Below are 16,490 nucleotides of genomic sequence, written 5' to 3'. Positions count from 1 at the left end.
TAGGAGCGAGGCAGCTCCACAGGTAAGATGATTGGATAGTTTTGATATTGCCTTATTTTGTAAAATATTAGGTATCATGACATATTTGGTTCTAACTCATTTTGTCCTATCCTCCTATGTAGAATTGAAAACTTGGGGGGGGGGGGAATTAATGGATTAAGTTGCTTAGATATCTGAAAGTTAGTTAAATCTTTTATTAACCCTACTGCATTTACCCTAAACATGTTATTCTTAGTGAATATATATTAAGAACATGAAGTATTATTTTGTCTCCCTTCTATCAGATATTGTGTTTGTCAAGTTTCGTTTTATGTTCTTTTAAAAATATTGGTAAAGAACCAGGTGTGGTGGTGCATGCCTATAATTCCAGCAGCTCAGAAGGCTGAGGCAGGAGGATCATAAGTTTGAAACCAGTCTCAGCAACTTGGCAAGCAAGGCCCTAAGCAACTTAGCAAGACTGTCTCTCAAAATTAAAAGTAAAAAGGGTTGGGGATGTGCTTGAATAGTTAAACACCCCTGGATTCAATTCTTAGTAACTATGTATATATAAATATATATGCATATATATGTAGAGAAGAAGGATATTAAGATTTGGATTTCACTTTGAAACATTAATTTACACTGTAGTAAAGCTCACCGTATAAAATAAAGACCAATCATTTTATACTTCCATGTACTTATCTCAACCTTATAATTTTCAAATTATCTTTACTGTGAAAACACCAGTGTTGTATGACACTGGTGTATTGCATAAAATACCACATATATATAGCAAGTCTGTAAATTAATTAGTGTATGGGGAAAGTATAGTTATAATTTTACATAATTTATATAATTTTAAAATGTTCAGTGAATTAATGAAAACAAAGGTACTTATAATCTCCTTTTTATTGTGTATATTTCTTTAATTTTTCTTTAGTAGGTTTGCATTGTACAGAAGCACTAGTATAATTTTACCACAGTTTTGATTTTACTACAGATCAATGGAACAAATAGTAATGAACTCAATTGTGTATAAACTAAATATAAGATAAATGATAACACTTCAAATCTGAGAGAATATGGGAAAAACTGAACAATCATTTGGAAAAAAATTGAAATTACTAAACCATATTAAATTCCAGAAATATAAAAAACTTAAATGTGTATTTTAATATTTATAAATGTTTGGAGGATGAAAAACTTTCAAAGCAAGACAATCAAGCTACAAATAAATTTACATAAAGTATAAAATGGATAGGTCTTATATTCAATTTTGTAAGAGTTGATAATAGAAAGTTAAAAGGCATAAATGAAAACAAACAACCCTAATGAAAATATGGCAAAGAGGACATATAGTCCTGTGTAACTATGTGATTAGTCCTAGTAACAGATAAGACAAGGGGGAAAAAAAGGAATTCTTATAAAATACTATGAAATTAATAGAAAGTCAGTATTGGATTACCCTAAAGGAAAAAAAATGGTAATAAGAGCATTTAATAGTTCATCTTGCCTAGTAATGAAAATTTTTAAATTAAATCAAACCAACTCAATTAAATCAAAATAAAACAACCCTAAAATATCTATTGATTAGTTTTTCAGAGATATAAAAGGTTGATGATGATATGCAGCATTTAAAATGATTTAGAGAAATACTCTCCTATCCTTTTGCCTTGTTTATAAATTGATTCAGTTTTTCAGAAGAGAAGTTTGTGATTGTATGTCAAATTTTAAAATGTTAAAGATCTTCTGATTCAGCAGTCCCTCTTATCTAGCAGCTCTGTTAGTAATTTAACTTAAAAAGTGAATAGGACAGTTTACTTATGATAATGACACTTAGAAATACTTTCTTTATCCATTGAAATGGAATTGGAAAAAGAAATTTATCATATCATATAACTCATATGGTTAATGGTTATACATCATAATGGTTATATCACATAAGTTATTTAACTTATACAATGATTTCTATGATATAACCATTTTAAATATTAATGTAATTGATGAAAATAATAGCAGCTAACACATAGCATTTATAATATGAGGCACTATTCTAAGCACTTCATTGACATCGAAAGATATGTATACTGTTTTTTAAATTAATTTTCATTGGTGCATTATAACTACACATAACAATGCATTCATTATGACATATTTGTATATGCCTACAATTTGGTTAATTTCATTCCCCAATATCTTCCCTTTCCCTTTCATCCTCCCTTCCTCCTCCTTCTAATCCCCTTTCTCTTCTCTATTAGTTTCTTTTCTATAGAAATATTCTTAAATAAAAGAATTTTTTGTTGTTGGTTAAACAACAAATAAATATATATAGAGAGAGATAATCACACATTTATATGTTTGTGGAGGGTGTATGTCTGTATGTGTGGGAATAGTCAGAGGAAAATGCCTCTTAATGATTATACACTAAATAGTGCTAGCTGCAGATTGTGAAATCACTGATATAAGTTAAATAGTGATGTGAAATCACTGATTTACAATAGATTGTGAAATCACTGATATAAGTTATGTGATGTAAACATTTATTTTCTTTCATTATACCTTTTTTATTTAGCATGTTTTTATTTAGCATTTATTTAGTATTTAGCAGTTATCATGTTTTAATGATATACTTAACAAATAATTATAATGAAAGTATCAAAAAACTGTTGAAATTATAAAATACTCTTAATCAATTTGATCTTTAAAATTGTTTTAAGATAGAATAGAACCATTATAATAAAGGTAATATATTTCATTTTTGTTAGAATGAAAAAAAACTTGAAAAAGAGAAAAAGAAGCAAACAATGGAGAAAGAGAGTGATGGTTGCCCCCTGAAACATAAAATGGAGCATGAGCAAATACAAACAGAAAACCAGACTGGTGACAGTAGCCAAAAACACAGTGAACTTGAAATAGTAGAAAATTATAAGGAGGCATTAACACAGCAGTTGGAGAATGAAGATGAGGCAGATCATCGATCATCAGAATCAGGTATATCTAGTTATGTAAAGTAATTTTCATACATTTAAATATAGCTTATTTAGGGCTGGAGTTGTGGCTCAAGGGTAGCGTGCTCACCTGGCATGCGTGCGGCCCGGGTTCGATCCTCAGCAAGCACCACATACAAACAAAGATGTTGTGTCCACCGATAACTAAAAAATAAAATATTAAAAATTCTCTCTCACTCTCTCTTTAAATAAATAAATAAATATAGCTTATTTATACTTTACTTCCTGTATCATTTATTTTCACAAAAAAATGTAGTTTACTTTTTGTCTCCAAGTGCAGTAGTATGATACTTTCCAGGTTTTTAGTTAATCATTAACCACTTTTTTTTTCTCCTAACATGTTGTTTTCATGCTGAGTTTAAAATGTAATTTTAAAGTTTAAAGTGTAAAATGAATTCAGCAGAAAATTCAGTTTTCAATTTTACTTTCATAAGTTTGCGATACAGTATAGTTGCCAGGAATTCATAGAATTTACTTAACTTTTTTGAGGCTTTTTTGTTTTGTTTCTTAAGCCTTGTAATGATTCAATCAACATAACTTCCTTTATAGTCTGGCTATTTCTATAGGATACAAACATAATTGGTAGAACGTTTTTAAAAACTCTTGTCAGGGGCTATGGGTACAGGTCAGCGGTAGAGCTCATACTTAGTATGAGTAAGGCCCTGAGCTCAATCCCTGGTACAAAAGAAAAAAAGATTTGTCACTATTTTAATGTTATCCAAAATCTTTAACTTATAATTACTTTGCTTTTTCTAATTGGTGATGTGATTGAACAGAAAGTTCATGTCTCTCATTGTCATAGAGAAAGAGCCTGTATTTGGAATCAAGCAACCTGAGAGGGAACCCTGACTTTCCCATCTATTAGTATATGTTAGGTTATGTAATATTCTCCAGACTTAATTTCTTCTTTTCTAATATGGGGATGAGTATCATTTTTATTGACAAGGCTTTTATAGTTACTTATAAAATACCTATAATGTTCTTTTACAATGTCTGCCAATTGGGAGATACCCAATAGTTACTACTGTTCCCTTGCTATTCCTAGTTACAGGTCTGGTTTTATTATATGTAAGAATTTTTGTTTTCACTTTTTTCTTTTTGTTTTTTATTTATATATGACAGAGGAATGCATTCCAAATCTTATACATCTAGAGAATAATTTTTCATATCTCTGATTGAATAAAAGTGTATTCACACCAATTCATGTCTTCATACAAGTACTTTGGATAATAATGATCCTCACATTCCACCATCATTTCTAACCCCATGCCCCCTCCCTTTCCTTCAATTCCTGCCCTATCTAGAGTTTGTCTATTCCTCCCATGCTCCCTCTCCCTATTCCACTATGAATCAGCCTCCTTATATCAAAGAAAACATTCAGCATTTGGTTTTTTGGGATTGTCTAACTTCATTTAGGATTATCTTCTCTAACTCCATCCATTTACCTCCAAATGCCATGATTTTATTCTCTTTCATTGCTGAGTAATATTCCATTGTGTATATATGCCACATTTTTAATCCATTTATCTATTATTGAAGGGCATCTAGGTTGGTTCCACAGTTTAGCTATTGTGAATTGTGTTTCTATAAACATTGATGTGGCTGTATTATGCTGATTTTAAGTTCTTTGGGTATAGACCGAGGAGATGGATAGCTGGGTCAAATGGTGGTTCCATTCCCAATTTTCCAAGAAATCTCCATACTGCTTTCCATATTGTCTGTACCAATTTGCAGTCCCACCAGCAGTGTATGAGTGTACCTTTTTCCCCACATCCTTGCCAATACTTATTTTTGTTTGTCTTCATAATAGCTGCCATTCTGACAAGAGTGAAATGAAATCTTAGTTTTGATTTGCATTTCTCTAATTGCTAGTGATGATGAATATTTTTTCATATATTTAGTTTTCAAAGAACTACAAAGGTCTGCTGAATTGAAATGTTTACAAATTCCTGTGGTTGCTGAATATCTACATGTTATTACATCATTGGGGCCTTCTAACAGTCAAGGTTCAGCCTGAGACAAACCAGCAAGAAACTTACAAACTCCTATCTCTCACCATGCACAAAACTCAACTCAAAATGGATCAAGGACTTAGGAATAAAACCAGAGACCCTGAGTCTAATAGAAGAAAAAGTAGACTCTAATCTCCATCATGTGGGATTAGCCCCCCCCCAACTTCCTTAATAAGACTCTTTTAGCGAAAGAATTAAAATCAAGAATCAATAAATGAGATGGACTCAAACTAAAAAGTTTCTTCTCAGCAAAAGAAATGATCTGTGAGGTGAATAGAGAGCCTACATCTTGGGAGCAAATCTTTACCCCTCACACATCAGATAGAGCACTAATCTCTAGGGTATATAAAGAACTCAAAAAGCTAAGCACCAAAAAAACACAAATAACCCAATCAATAAATGGGCAAGGATCTGAACAGACACTTCTTAGAAGATGATATATGTAAGAATTTTTTAAAGTATATAGGGTTTATCAAAATAAGTTATCAGTTCTTGAAGTGCAGAATAACTAACATGCATGTTTTCTTTGATTAAATGTTAAACTTAAGTTGTACTTTTTGTCATCACTTGGGAGATTAGAGTAGTCATCTTCATACCCATATAACTCTATCAGCACAGTATTAAATGAAGGTAGACTTATTACAGTGGTCTCAGTTTTTTAATAGGACGCTAACACTGATAACACTGAAGAAAAGTGAATTAGAAAATGACTTTATAGTTTAGGAAGATCTGAGATAATAAATCATAACCATAATAATAACTCACATTTTATGCTTTCAAAGTATGACTTCAGATTATTTGAGTTAACACAGCCCTATTTTAGTGGGAGTTTCATCTCACTATGTAAGTAGGAAACTAGGGACTTGGAGAGGTTGAAAAACTTCATATGTCATATTGGTGGCTGGGCTGAGACCCCAGTCCAAATCATATTTTCACATTCTATCCTCTTCCATCACCTGAACTACTGCCCATCCTAAAGTACCGTATGTTTTTAGAGCTCTCATTCCATTTTCCCATCTGTTACGCCTATAAGTTTAATAGTAAAAAGATTACTTTATTTCTATCTGGAGTAAAATGTCACAAAGGACACTAACATTAATAAAAAGTTTCCTTTTAAATATGATGTTCTTCTGTTTTGTAACTCTATAGATTTTGACTATTTCTCATGTTCAGATAATTCCAATTTTATAAAATGTGTGTAATTTCGCAGTTAGGAATTGTTATTTAAAATATTTCAGTAACTTTGATGGTCAGAATTTTTAATTACTATGCCACTCTGGTTTTACATTGTTAAAATTTAAGCGTCAATATATCATATCCTTAAGGTGTTTTTATGTGTTTATGAGTCTGTAATTTGTTTGTTTGTTTATTGTAGAAAGAACAGAAATTTAATTCAGCCTGGTCTACTGATTTTGGTTACATATATTTATTCTTTAGGTGTTAAAGAGTAATATATTTAGATTGGGTTTGGATTTTTTTCCTCATATTTCAAAGCATTATTTTTGGATTATTTATACCTATAGTCATTCTACTTATTCCTCTGAGAAAAGTCAACATCTTTCCTCTTTCCACAAGCCATTCTGAGTTTTATGGAATTCCTACAACTAGACAGTTATATGTGTTTAATATGACATTTGGAAGAAATAAAAATTGCTTTTGGAAATGAGAAGGTATTTTTATATTGTAAAAACCTCTCAGTATTTAAAGTAGACTTTTGGATATTTTGTCATATTTGTTCTATAAGCTATTACTTTAAATATTTGTTTTTACTAAATTCAAGTTCATATTTTGTTATTGATAACAATTTCTGAAGTTGAATATGAGGTTTCTATTGTAATATCAATATTCTCCTTTTATTCATTGTTTTCTATTATAGAAGTTTACTTTTTCCCAAAGGGTTTAATGTTTTTTCAATGATAGAAGTTCACTTTTCCCCAATAGTATAAATAAAAATTCTATGTTTATATTCTTATAGATAACAGTAAAAAGAAAACTAAGAAACTGAGAATGAAAAGGAGTCACCGGGTAGAACCAGTTAATACCGATGACTCTGCTCCTAAGAGTCCAACACCACCTCCACCTCCCCCTCCTGGTGAGTAAATTGATACTGATACTGAATTTAGAAATATTGCTTTAAACAATGGAGGACAGGGGGAAGGAGGAAAGAAAGAAAAAGAAATTATATAGTTTTTCATTATTTTGTGAATTTCTGAGAAAGGACTCTACTCTCATGGTACAAAAATCTGTCAATTAATTATTAGTTTTCATAAAAGAAAAAGGTAAAAACTATCAAGAAAATCTTAATAATTCCTGGAGTGTGTTCAAGCTGTATTAAAAATATCAATTACCCAGATCGTAAGAGGAATTTAAGTTTAATGAATAGATGGCTAATGAAATCTTTAAAAAAATTGGACCTTTCTTCCTGAAAGTTACCTAGATGTATGAGTTTTCCTAGTTTGAATCCAACATATACACAGGATTAATTTATATTATATTCACATAAAGAAGCACTGGGACATAACTGCACAATAATTGTTAGCAACTTTTTAGCACTAAATACATAGTACCTCATCTACTATATGTGCTCAATAAATACCTGATGACTAACTAAATGTTTGCAGTGTCCTTGCAGCCATGCCACAAGGCTCGTTATGGTAACATTTTTCTTTAAGAATTTGTTTAAAATTCATTTTTAGTATTCAATTTAACAAGAAAACATTTATTTTAGCCTCTGCTAGGTATTCAAATGGTAGTCTAAAGCTTATTGAAGTTGGTTAAGAGGTTTGTTTTTAATGAAAGGTGAATAAAAACTTAAAACAGATGTTAGCAGACTTTAATTACATTTTGAAATAGAAGCCATTTAAAATGGGTTTATAGATATTCAGTATTGTGTCATTTAGTACATTTGAATTGACATTGAATGGTATTTATACTTCCTGTGGAAGGAGAGATCCTCTTATCAGACCCCCAAAATTTGTTTAACAGTGTTTTTAAATGTGTTTCTTTTTCTTTAGTTGGCTGGGGAACCCCCAAAGTCACTAGACTTCCAAAACTTGAGCCTCTTGGTGAAACACGTCATAATGGTAATGCAAAAGGATCAGTTTTCAGATATCATCTATTCATATTGCATTCACTTTTCTTTACTTCATAACTTCAACAAGCTTAATATTTTATTTTTGGAAACCTTTCAAACAAACTTCCATACTTTTTCATTATACTTTTCCCTTTTTTTTTTTTAATTCACTCTGCATCTATGTAATTTGATTTTTGTTTACCTTGGAATACAGAGGTAAAAGGAATCATACTTCTGTTTATTCATGATATACCAATAGTTATGGAAAGGAAAATTTTTTAAAACAATTTTAATGTGACACAGTACAGTTAAACTCATGGTGTTTAAAAAAAAAAGCCATACTGTTCTATAAATATACAGTAGGCTTTTTGATAATGCCATATAATTTTTTAATTTGTTTTCTGAATAAGACACCTAGCTGCTGAATATTAAAATTTTGCAGAGAGATCAACACAGTCTATAAAATCAGAAATCAAGTCAGTAAACCAAATAAAGTTCAGCTAACTGAAGAGAAAGTTACCAAAGGCTTTATTGGAAAAAATAATTTTCTTTAATGAGATTAACATTAACTAATAGTCTTTATAACATTAGAATTCCTGAAGCAAAAACTAGAGAAAGGACCAGTTGTAGATAGTAGAGAACCTAGGGAGAGGAAGTTGCAGATCATCAGCTAGATTTTTTTCAATAAGATATTTCTAGAATGCAAAACAGTATTTATGCATAATTGTAGCTCACTAAATTTGTTCAATCAGAATATCCAGTTCCCTTTCTGATAACTCTGTTTGATGATTCTTGATGACTCTCTGACCCAGTATAAAACTGTATTTCATAAGGAGAGTACATACCAGAAGAAATTGTAAGTTCAGTTTTCAGAAAAGCATTACCATAAAATATATTATATCAAAATATATTAAATATTTTATTCAAAATATATGAATATAATGTGCTATTTGCTTTCTCTTTCAGAATACTATATAGGTCAATAATTAAATATTTCATAATAATAAAAATTGGAAGATTTAGTTTTACATTTTTAAAAACAAATTGTTTTAGATTATTTGAAAAGTATTGTTTCAGTGGAATCACATATGTCTGTGTGGTTTACTAATTTTAATATCATGTTTTTAGTGATTAAAACAGGTTAATTACTGCTATTTTATTATATAATTCTTTATGTACATTAGAATATGTGATCAGTTTAAATATTAATATTAGAAAAACTGTAATATCAATGTTTATATACACACACACACAATTCTCGTAAGATAGATATTTGTTCCCATACTGAATTCATTATTAAACAAAAACCTGTTTTGTATTTGACACCAGCCAACATGTTTGTAATACCAATGAATAAGAAACACATACTGCCTTTATGGAGATCTCTGTGTAAGAGAGAAGATACTTCAGCATTCTTAGTGTATGACAATATGTTCTGTGGTTCAGCATTATTATGCACAGACTGCATCAGAAGTTAGGGAAAGTGGCATTAGAACTGGGTCTTCAGAGCAATAAGATTAAGAAGCAGAAGAAAGAGACTGTTACGAGATGGAGGGGTCTGGGGATGTGGCTCAAGCGGTAGCGCGCTCGCCTACCATGCGTGTGGCCCGGGTTTGATCCTCAGCACCACGTACAAACAGAGATGTTGTGTCCACCGAGAACTAAAAAATAAAGATTAAAAAAAAAAAAAAAAGAGATGGAGAGCCAGGATTGTGGCTCAGTAGTAGAACACTTGCCTAGCATGAGTGAGGCTCTGGGTTCAATCCCCAGTACCACATAAAAATAAACAAATAAAATAAAGGTGTTGTGTCCATCTACAACTAAAAAAAAAAAAAAATAGAGATGGAGGAAAGAACATGGTTTATTTGGAAAATAGCTTGTGACTGGAGCTTAGGTTTATGCATAGAATAGGTAAAAAAGGAAAATGTTAAATTACAGAGAACATTCAAAATGGAATTCTGGCTTAGGACTAGATGATGAAGATCTTATATGTGAAGATATCTGGACTTGCTTTAATTTTTAAGAGATAATATTCATTTTTAGCATGGGAATAGTAATTTTAGATTTGATACTTGTTTTTCTAACAACTTTTGTCACAGTGTATGGAATACAGAAACAATTTCTATTAATATGTATCAAGTACAAACTTGATTATCACTACTTGAATCTCAGGAGGTTGTTACAGTGATCAAAGTAATAAATAAGGAATGGAAATTGAAATGAAGAATAAAAGGTGTATTTGTAAAGAATACTTTAATAATTATAAGAAGTAATATTTGATGAATGGAGGTAAGGGTTGAGGGCAAGAGAATAGAGTATAATTTGACTCAAGGGGATATAAGCTTGGTGATATGGCTGAGATTAAAAATATATCAAGAGAAAGGAAATCTTTTTTTTAGAGAGACATATAGAGATAGACAAATACAGACGTAGGCTTATCTGTCTGGAAATGTCTAAAGGCCAGTATAAAGTAAGATTATGGAGTTTAGGAGAAAAGTGATTCAGATGGGGGAGTCGGGGAGAATATGTAGATAGGTTTTTTTTTTTCCCCCCAGCTGTCTTTATACAATAGGAGTATTTTGCACATAACAGATGCTCTGTAATTGTTTCTGAATGAATGCAATTGAGGGAATGATGGTTTGCTATTTGTGAGAAAAAGAATGTCTAATAAGAGACTAAAAATTGATAGTGGTATTCAGGGTAAGCATTACAATTAAGAAAAACTGGAGAAAGATTGAAAATGGGCTGAGAAGGGTCCCTCCTGCCCCTCACTTAAATCAGAACTACTTGGAAAGAATTATAGTGAGTTAAGTTTAAGGCCACTATATTCTAATAGTTTTAGTTAGTTTTCAGTTTGTCAAATGTTTGCTTCCCAGTGGAGAAGATATTTTATATCTTCACGTGTTAAGTTTAGATACATTTCTGTGCCTTTATATCTAGAAGTATTTTGACAAAAGGTTGATGACAAGTAGACAAAAGGTGCATAATGAACTAGAGCAGATAGTTAAATAATTAATAATTGATCCCAGCAGCTTAGGAGGGTGAGGCATGAATTTAAAGCCAGCCTCATCAAAAGCAAAGGCGCTAAGCTACTCAATGAGACCCTGTCTCTAAATAAAATACAAAATAGGGCTGATGATGTGGCTCAGTGATTGAGTGCCCCTAAGTTCAATCCCTTGTACCAAAAAAATTAATAATTGAGCATCTATGATACTGTTTTAATTATAGAAAAAATGACAAAACTATGTATATCATGTATGTACCATTGTACTTAATTCCCCCCAAGTAAACTTTTAAGATGGGCAACAGTATCCCAGTTTTTAGCATGAGGAATATTACATAGCTAATAACTGGCAGAACCAGGATTTGAACTTAGGAATGACCAGCCTTGAAACTCATACCTTTAACTCATAACCTAAGTTATACTGTTATATAAGATTTGCTAAAGCATGCTTTCAGTTTAATATTTTGCTTTGAAATTATGTTTTTTTAATTTTTTTTTTGATAATGGAGATTGAACCCAGGAGCACTTAAACACTGAGCCACATCCCTACCCCCCAACCCCTGCCTTTTTTTTTTGAGACATGGTCTCTTTTTTAGTGCCTCACTAAGTTGCTGAGACTGACCTTGAACTTGCAATCCTCCTGTCTCAGCCTCCTGAGATGCTGAGATTGTAAGTGTATGGTAACACCCCAGCTGAATTTATACTTGATTTAAAAAATTCTGTGTGTGTGTATATGTGTAGTGATCTTAATCACCTATGCTTCTAGAAAAAAAATAAGGTAATAGGCCAGAAAGAACTTAACTGAGAGTTATATATGCCACTAAATTTATAAGCCAATTATTATAATTAAGAAATTGAAATTTATGAAGGGCACATTTTTTGTGAAAAATACGCACCAAATCACTGAATTGTATTGAAGTATTATTATAAAAGAGTTCAATTTGATTCTCCTAAATTACATAGAAATAACAGTCTCTGGATAAGAACATGTGTACAGATGCTAATTTACCAGGCTCTTATAAGCAGGTTCTGTAGATTTTGAATTTTTTATGTTTGTTCTGTTCTAATGTGACTGTGTAATTGGAAACAAAAATAATAATAAATGTAACCATTTAGTGCAGGTTTTTACTAAGTCTATTAGAAGTTACCCTGGTTGTTATGTTTTGAATTTATTCTGTTTTTTATACATTCTGGGTTTTGTTTTGTTTTGCTTTTTTTTTTTTCCCTGCCTTCCCAACTATCACCTCACTTGACAAGTCAGTGTGTCTTGTTTTTTAAAATGAATTCATTCAAAAATGATGAACTGTGTCAAAAACTGATGATTATAACTGTTGTGTCCACGGTTACCCTTCTTTATGTAGATTTCTATGGGAAGCCGCTGCCTCCGTTAACTGTACGACAGAGACCTAACGGTGATGCTCATGATGTGATCTCATAACCATGTCATATGGATTGGTACTCTTACTATCAGCAAAGTGAAATGGACGTCTTCTCAGAAGAAAAAAAAATCCTTTGAGCATTGATGACTGGGGCAATAAAATCATAATGATTTTAGTGAGGAGATTAATAGCCCAAGGACCTGATCTGATAATTAACTTCTCCATATTCTTCATGCAAAATGACCAGTGGATGGGATGAACAACATTTGGAGCATGTTAACAAGATTTAGTGTTGACTCCTTAGGTTTTATATCCTCACTCATGGGCAAATTCCTGAAGGAAAACTTCTTCAGAAATAGAGCCAATGGACTCTACATATTTTATTATTTGTTTAATAGTCCGTATTTCTATATATTAAACATTTTTGTAAGATACATGGGCATGGAAGGGAAACTCCTGGGAATTTATAAACTAAATTTTTAACTTTTTGTATTTTTCTAAAATTTTTGTTGAATTACTATTATCTTGATTGTGCACTTTTTTACAGATTTTTTAAATTTGTGGAAGATAAAAGTTAAATTACTTGACAGACATGAACTATACAAACAATATATTTATATAACTTAAGTTTTTGTAATAGCATTTTTCTAGCCTATAAATCCTAATTTGACTTTATTTTAAAATAATACCTACCTTTTTAAAAAGCAGATATCAGATCTTTATTCTACCAAATTATGTGATTTGAAAGCATTATTCAACGAAAGTGTTCTATTTTATTGTTTTTGTGTTCTTTGATGATAATCTCAATAAATGAGACATAAAATACCTTTATTAACCTATTTTTTTAAGTAATAAAAATGTTTTATGAGATATTATTAAAAGTCCCAAGAAAACCCTGTTTTAAAAGTCAAGACACTTTCAGAGATCAAGGTGTGATCCCTGTTAGGACTGTTCTGTCAGAAGCCACATGTATCTTTTAGGGTATTACAGTTCTTTCATCCCTTGAAATTAGAGGCAAAAAACTAAAAGAAGCTACTGTAGTTACAGAGACATATTTTACAACAAATAACTTGGGTGCTAAAGCAATACAAATTAAAATGTTGGCTCAAATACTGTTGTAAAGAAATGATTCCAAAATATTTCTCAATTTAAAATTTACTTCTCTTGCACTCATAGGATTCTGTCTGTCATTTAGACAAACTGTTAGATATGTATTTTCAGTAAAGGAGTCCTAATTTTCACTTAACTGAAAGCATGACTTTATATTAAGGTGAAAATAACACAAATAATAATTTCAATACAACCTAGTTAAGACTATTGGTTTTGGTACCTGTACTGACAACAGACATATGCTGGTATCTAATAACAACATAAATAAATATGCCTAGGTCAGTTTAATATAACTATTTACTTTAAGAATTTTGCTTTGAAGCATCACATTTTATTCACATTTTTAACTTCACTGAGCTTTTATTATGGTCACTTATTAATCAGAATGCATCAGCATGGCACAGATTCTTGGAGTTGGTACATGGATCTACCTAGCACCTGAATAAGAAAAAAGCATTCTACTTCAGATATAAAATTCATAACAGTCTGAATTTGATAGGTGACTAAAATATGAGGAAAAGCATCACAGTAAGAGAGCATGTAAATTTTGAAATCAATTTTATAGGAAAAAATTGCTTACATTTTTGTTCCTTTTGTAACATTTACTTTTATTCATTTTTAAAGCTAAACTCAAACTTTTGCTATATTTTTAATATTCATTTATTTGAGAGTAAAGATAGATTTTAAAAATTTTTATCCTACCAATGTTTACTGGTAGAATACAGTAATTGTTGACTCCATTTTGTAAAACTAAAAATGATTTTAAGATTAAAGTAGCATAAAATGGAATTAATATTTCATATAGCTCCTTCAAAAGTTAGTTATCTTAAAGCATTCTAAAATACTTTAAAAGATGTTTTGTAAGTCCAGGTGGATTTTAATAATTAAATGCCTATTTTGTTATATGCTGCATTTTTATTCTTAAATCACCATTAATTATGACATTTTCACCCAATAAAATTAATTTATATTATATTCTGTTTTCTCTTGATTTTGATGAATATAAGTGATTTTTTTGGATAATAAAATAAGTAAATGTTTTTCAAATATGATTATTGAAGGAGTTTAAATCAGTAGATTAAAATAATGGACTTTTGTTATTTCACATGAAAACATTTTTCTCTGCAAGTTTTTATATATTTGAGATCTAATGTTATTTTTAAAAGCAGCTAAATAAAGTATCAAAGCACCTTATGATTCTAGATTATTCAATGTCTTTGGTTCAAACTACTAGCCCACAGATGTAATTTTACTTATTTAAAATAATTCCATGTGCTTTTCTTGGAAATTCCATATGTATATGGAGTATTTTATATTTCATATAATTTTTTTTCATCTTTCATACATTTGATTCAAGTGAGTTATGCTTTTCCATTTTTACCCCAAATACAAATTGCAGAATCACATCAGTTACACATTCACAATGTTTACATAATGCCATATTAGTGACTGTTGTATTCTGCTGTCTTTCCTATCCCCTACTATCCCCCCTCCTCTCCCCTCCCATCTTCCCTCTCTACCTCATCTGTTGTTGTTCCGTTCTCTCCCTCCCCCACTCTTTCCCCTCACAACCTCATATATGTGATTTCGTATAACGATGTGGGTTTCCTTCCATTTCCATGCAATTTCCCTTCTCTCTCCCTTTCCCTCCCATCACTCGTCTCAGTTTAATGTTAATCTTTTCCTCATGCTCTTTCCCCCTGTTCAGTTCTTAGTTGCTCTCCTTAAATCAAAGAAGCAGATTATGCTAAGTGAAGCTAGCCAATCCTTAAAAAACAAATGCCAAATGTCTTCTTTGATTTAAGGAGAGCAACTATTACATATAATTGATGCCAAGTGTCAAGCTATGGATAGAAACTGCACTAGAGAAAAATGTTGCTAAAATAAAGTAGTGAAGTAATTTTTTAGAGTTATTGGTAGAATGTTTTCCTTAAACTTTTTAATGATTTTGGTAATTTTATTTTTATAATAGAAGCAGATTTATAATTTTGTATAAATTATTTAACTGCCATGTTTTCTTCTAGTTGAAAATCAAATGCTCTTTTAAACAACAAATGAAATTCTAGAATTTACTTAATATGTTAAATTCCTTGCACATAGCCTGGAAAAGGTCACCTGTTTAAAACACCTTTATATTTGCAGCTGCTTTTACTAAATGTTCCCTTACTATGACAACATTTTGATTTGGTACTATTTGATATGCCACGCTACTTCATGGTTTACTCATTCCAATTAAATCCATGATTCCAGGTGGCAAAATCTTTTCAAAAGTAAAACTGCTTTTATAAATAAAGATGTACATTATAAATTTTATCACTCTTGTCTTAATATTGATTATTTAAGTTTTTGGGAAATACAGTCCAGCTGATCCAAAGAACAAATTCAAATATCTCAAAACCTAGATTAGAATATGGCATAGGTTATTAAAACAGCAATTATTATTTAATTTTTTAGAAACCAAATAATAAAATCTCATTTAAAACATAGGAAGTAAAAAAAATGAATTTCCTGTAAATAAACAGATCTGATTTTATTTAGAGAAAAAATTGGAAAAATAATCATTTGCTTTCTTATGGCTTAGATTGTAAATTCCTTTTGTTCACTGATGAGGAAACAGAATTTAAGAAGTCAATCAGTGGTCTCAAAACTTATATAATAGCATCCTATACATTTTTTTTATTGAGAGAGGGAGAGAGGATTTTTTATTATGCATTTTTTAGTTTTTGGCGGACACAACATCTTTGTTTGTATGTAGTGCTGAGGATTGAACCCGGGCCGCACGCATGCCAGGCGAGCATGCTAGAGCTTGAGCCACATCCCCAGCCCCCTATACATTTTTAATGTGCCTTTATGTTTGCTAGGGCTGCCATAAGTACCACACACAGGGTGACTTCTTAAACAAAATAAATTTATTTTCTTACTGTC

The 16,490-nt window shown here is 30.8% G+C and overlaps 1 protein-coding gene across 2 annotated transcripts in view; it reads left to right on the top strand.

Moving 5' to 3' along the window:
• Window positions 1-14,498, top strand: part of Arl13b (ARF like GTPase 13B) — a 65,055-nt gene extending 50,557 nt beyond the window's left edge. The window contains exons 7-10 of one of the 2 annotated variants that reach the window (XM_076867347.2): window positions 2,745-2,970; window positions 6,975-7,091; window positions 8,014-8,082; window positions 12,438-14,498. In XM_076867347.2, coding sequence (XP_076723462.2) covers window positions 2,745-2,970; window positions 6,975-7,091; window positions 8,014-8,082; window positions 12,438-12,514 — 489 coding nt within the window. In that variant the 3' untranslated portion in view covers window positions 12,515-14,498. The remainder of the gene's footprint in view (window positions 1-2,744; window positions 2,971-6,974; window positions 7,092-8,013; window positions 8,083-12,437) is intronic. The other variant, XM_076867348.2, reaches the window with a different exon arrangement.
• The last annotated feature ends 1,992 nt before the right edge of the window (window positions 14,499-16,490 follow it).

The sequence above is a fragment of the Callospermophilus lateralis genome, chromosome 10 (genome assembly GCF_048772815.1).
Source record: "Callospermophilus lateralis isolate mCalLat2 chromosome 10, mCalLat2.hap1, whole genome shotgun sequence".
Lineage (NCBI taxonomy): Eukaryota > Metazoa > Chordata > Mammalia > Rodentia > Sciuridae > Callospermophilus > Callospermophilus lateralis.
This window is presented reverse-complemented; position numbering and strand designations above follow the sequence as displayed.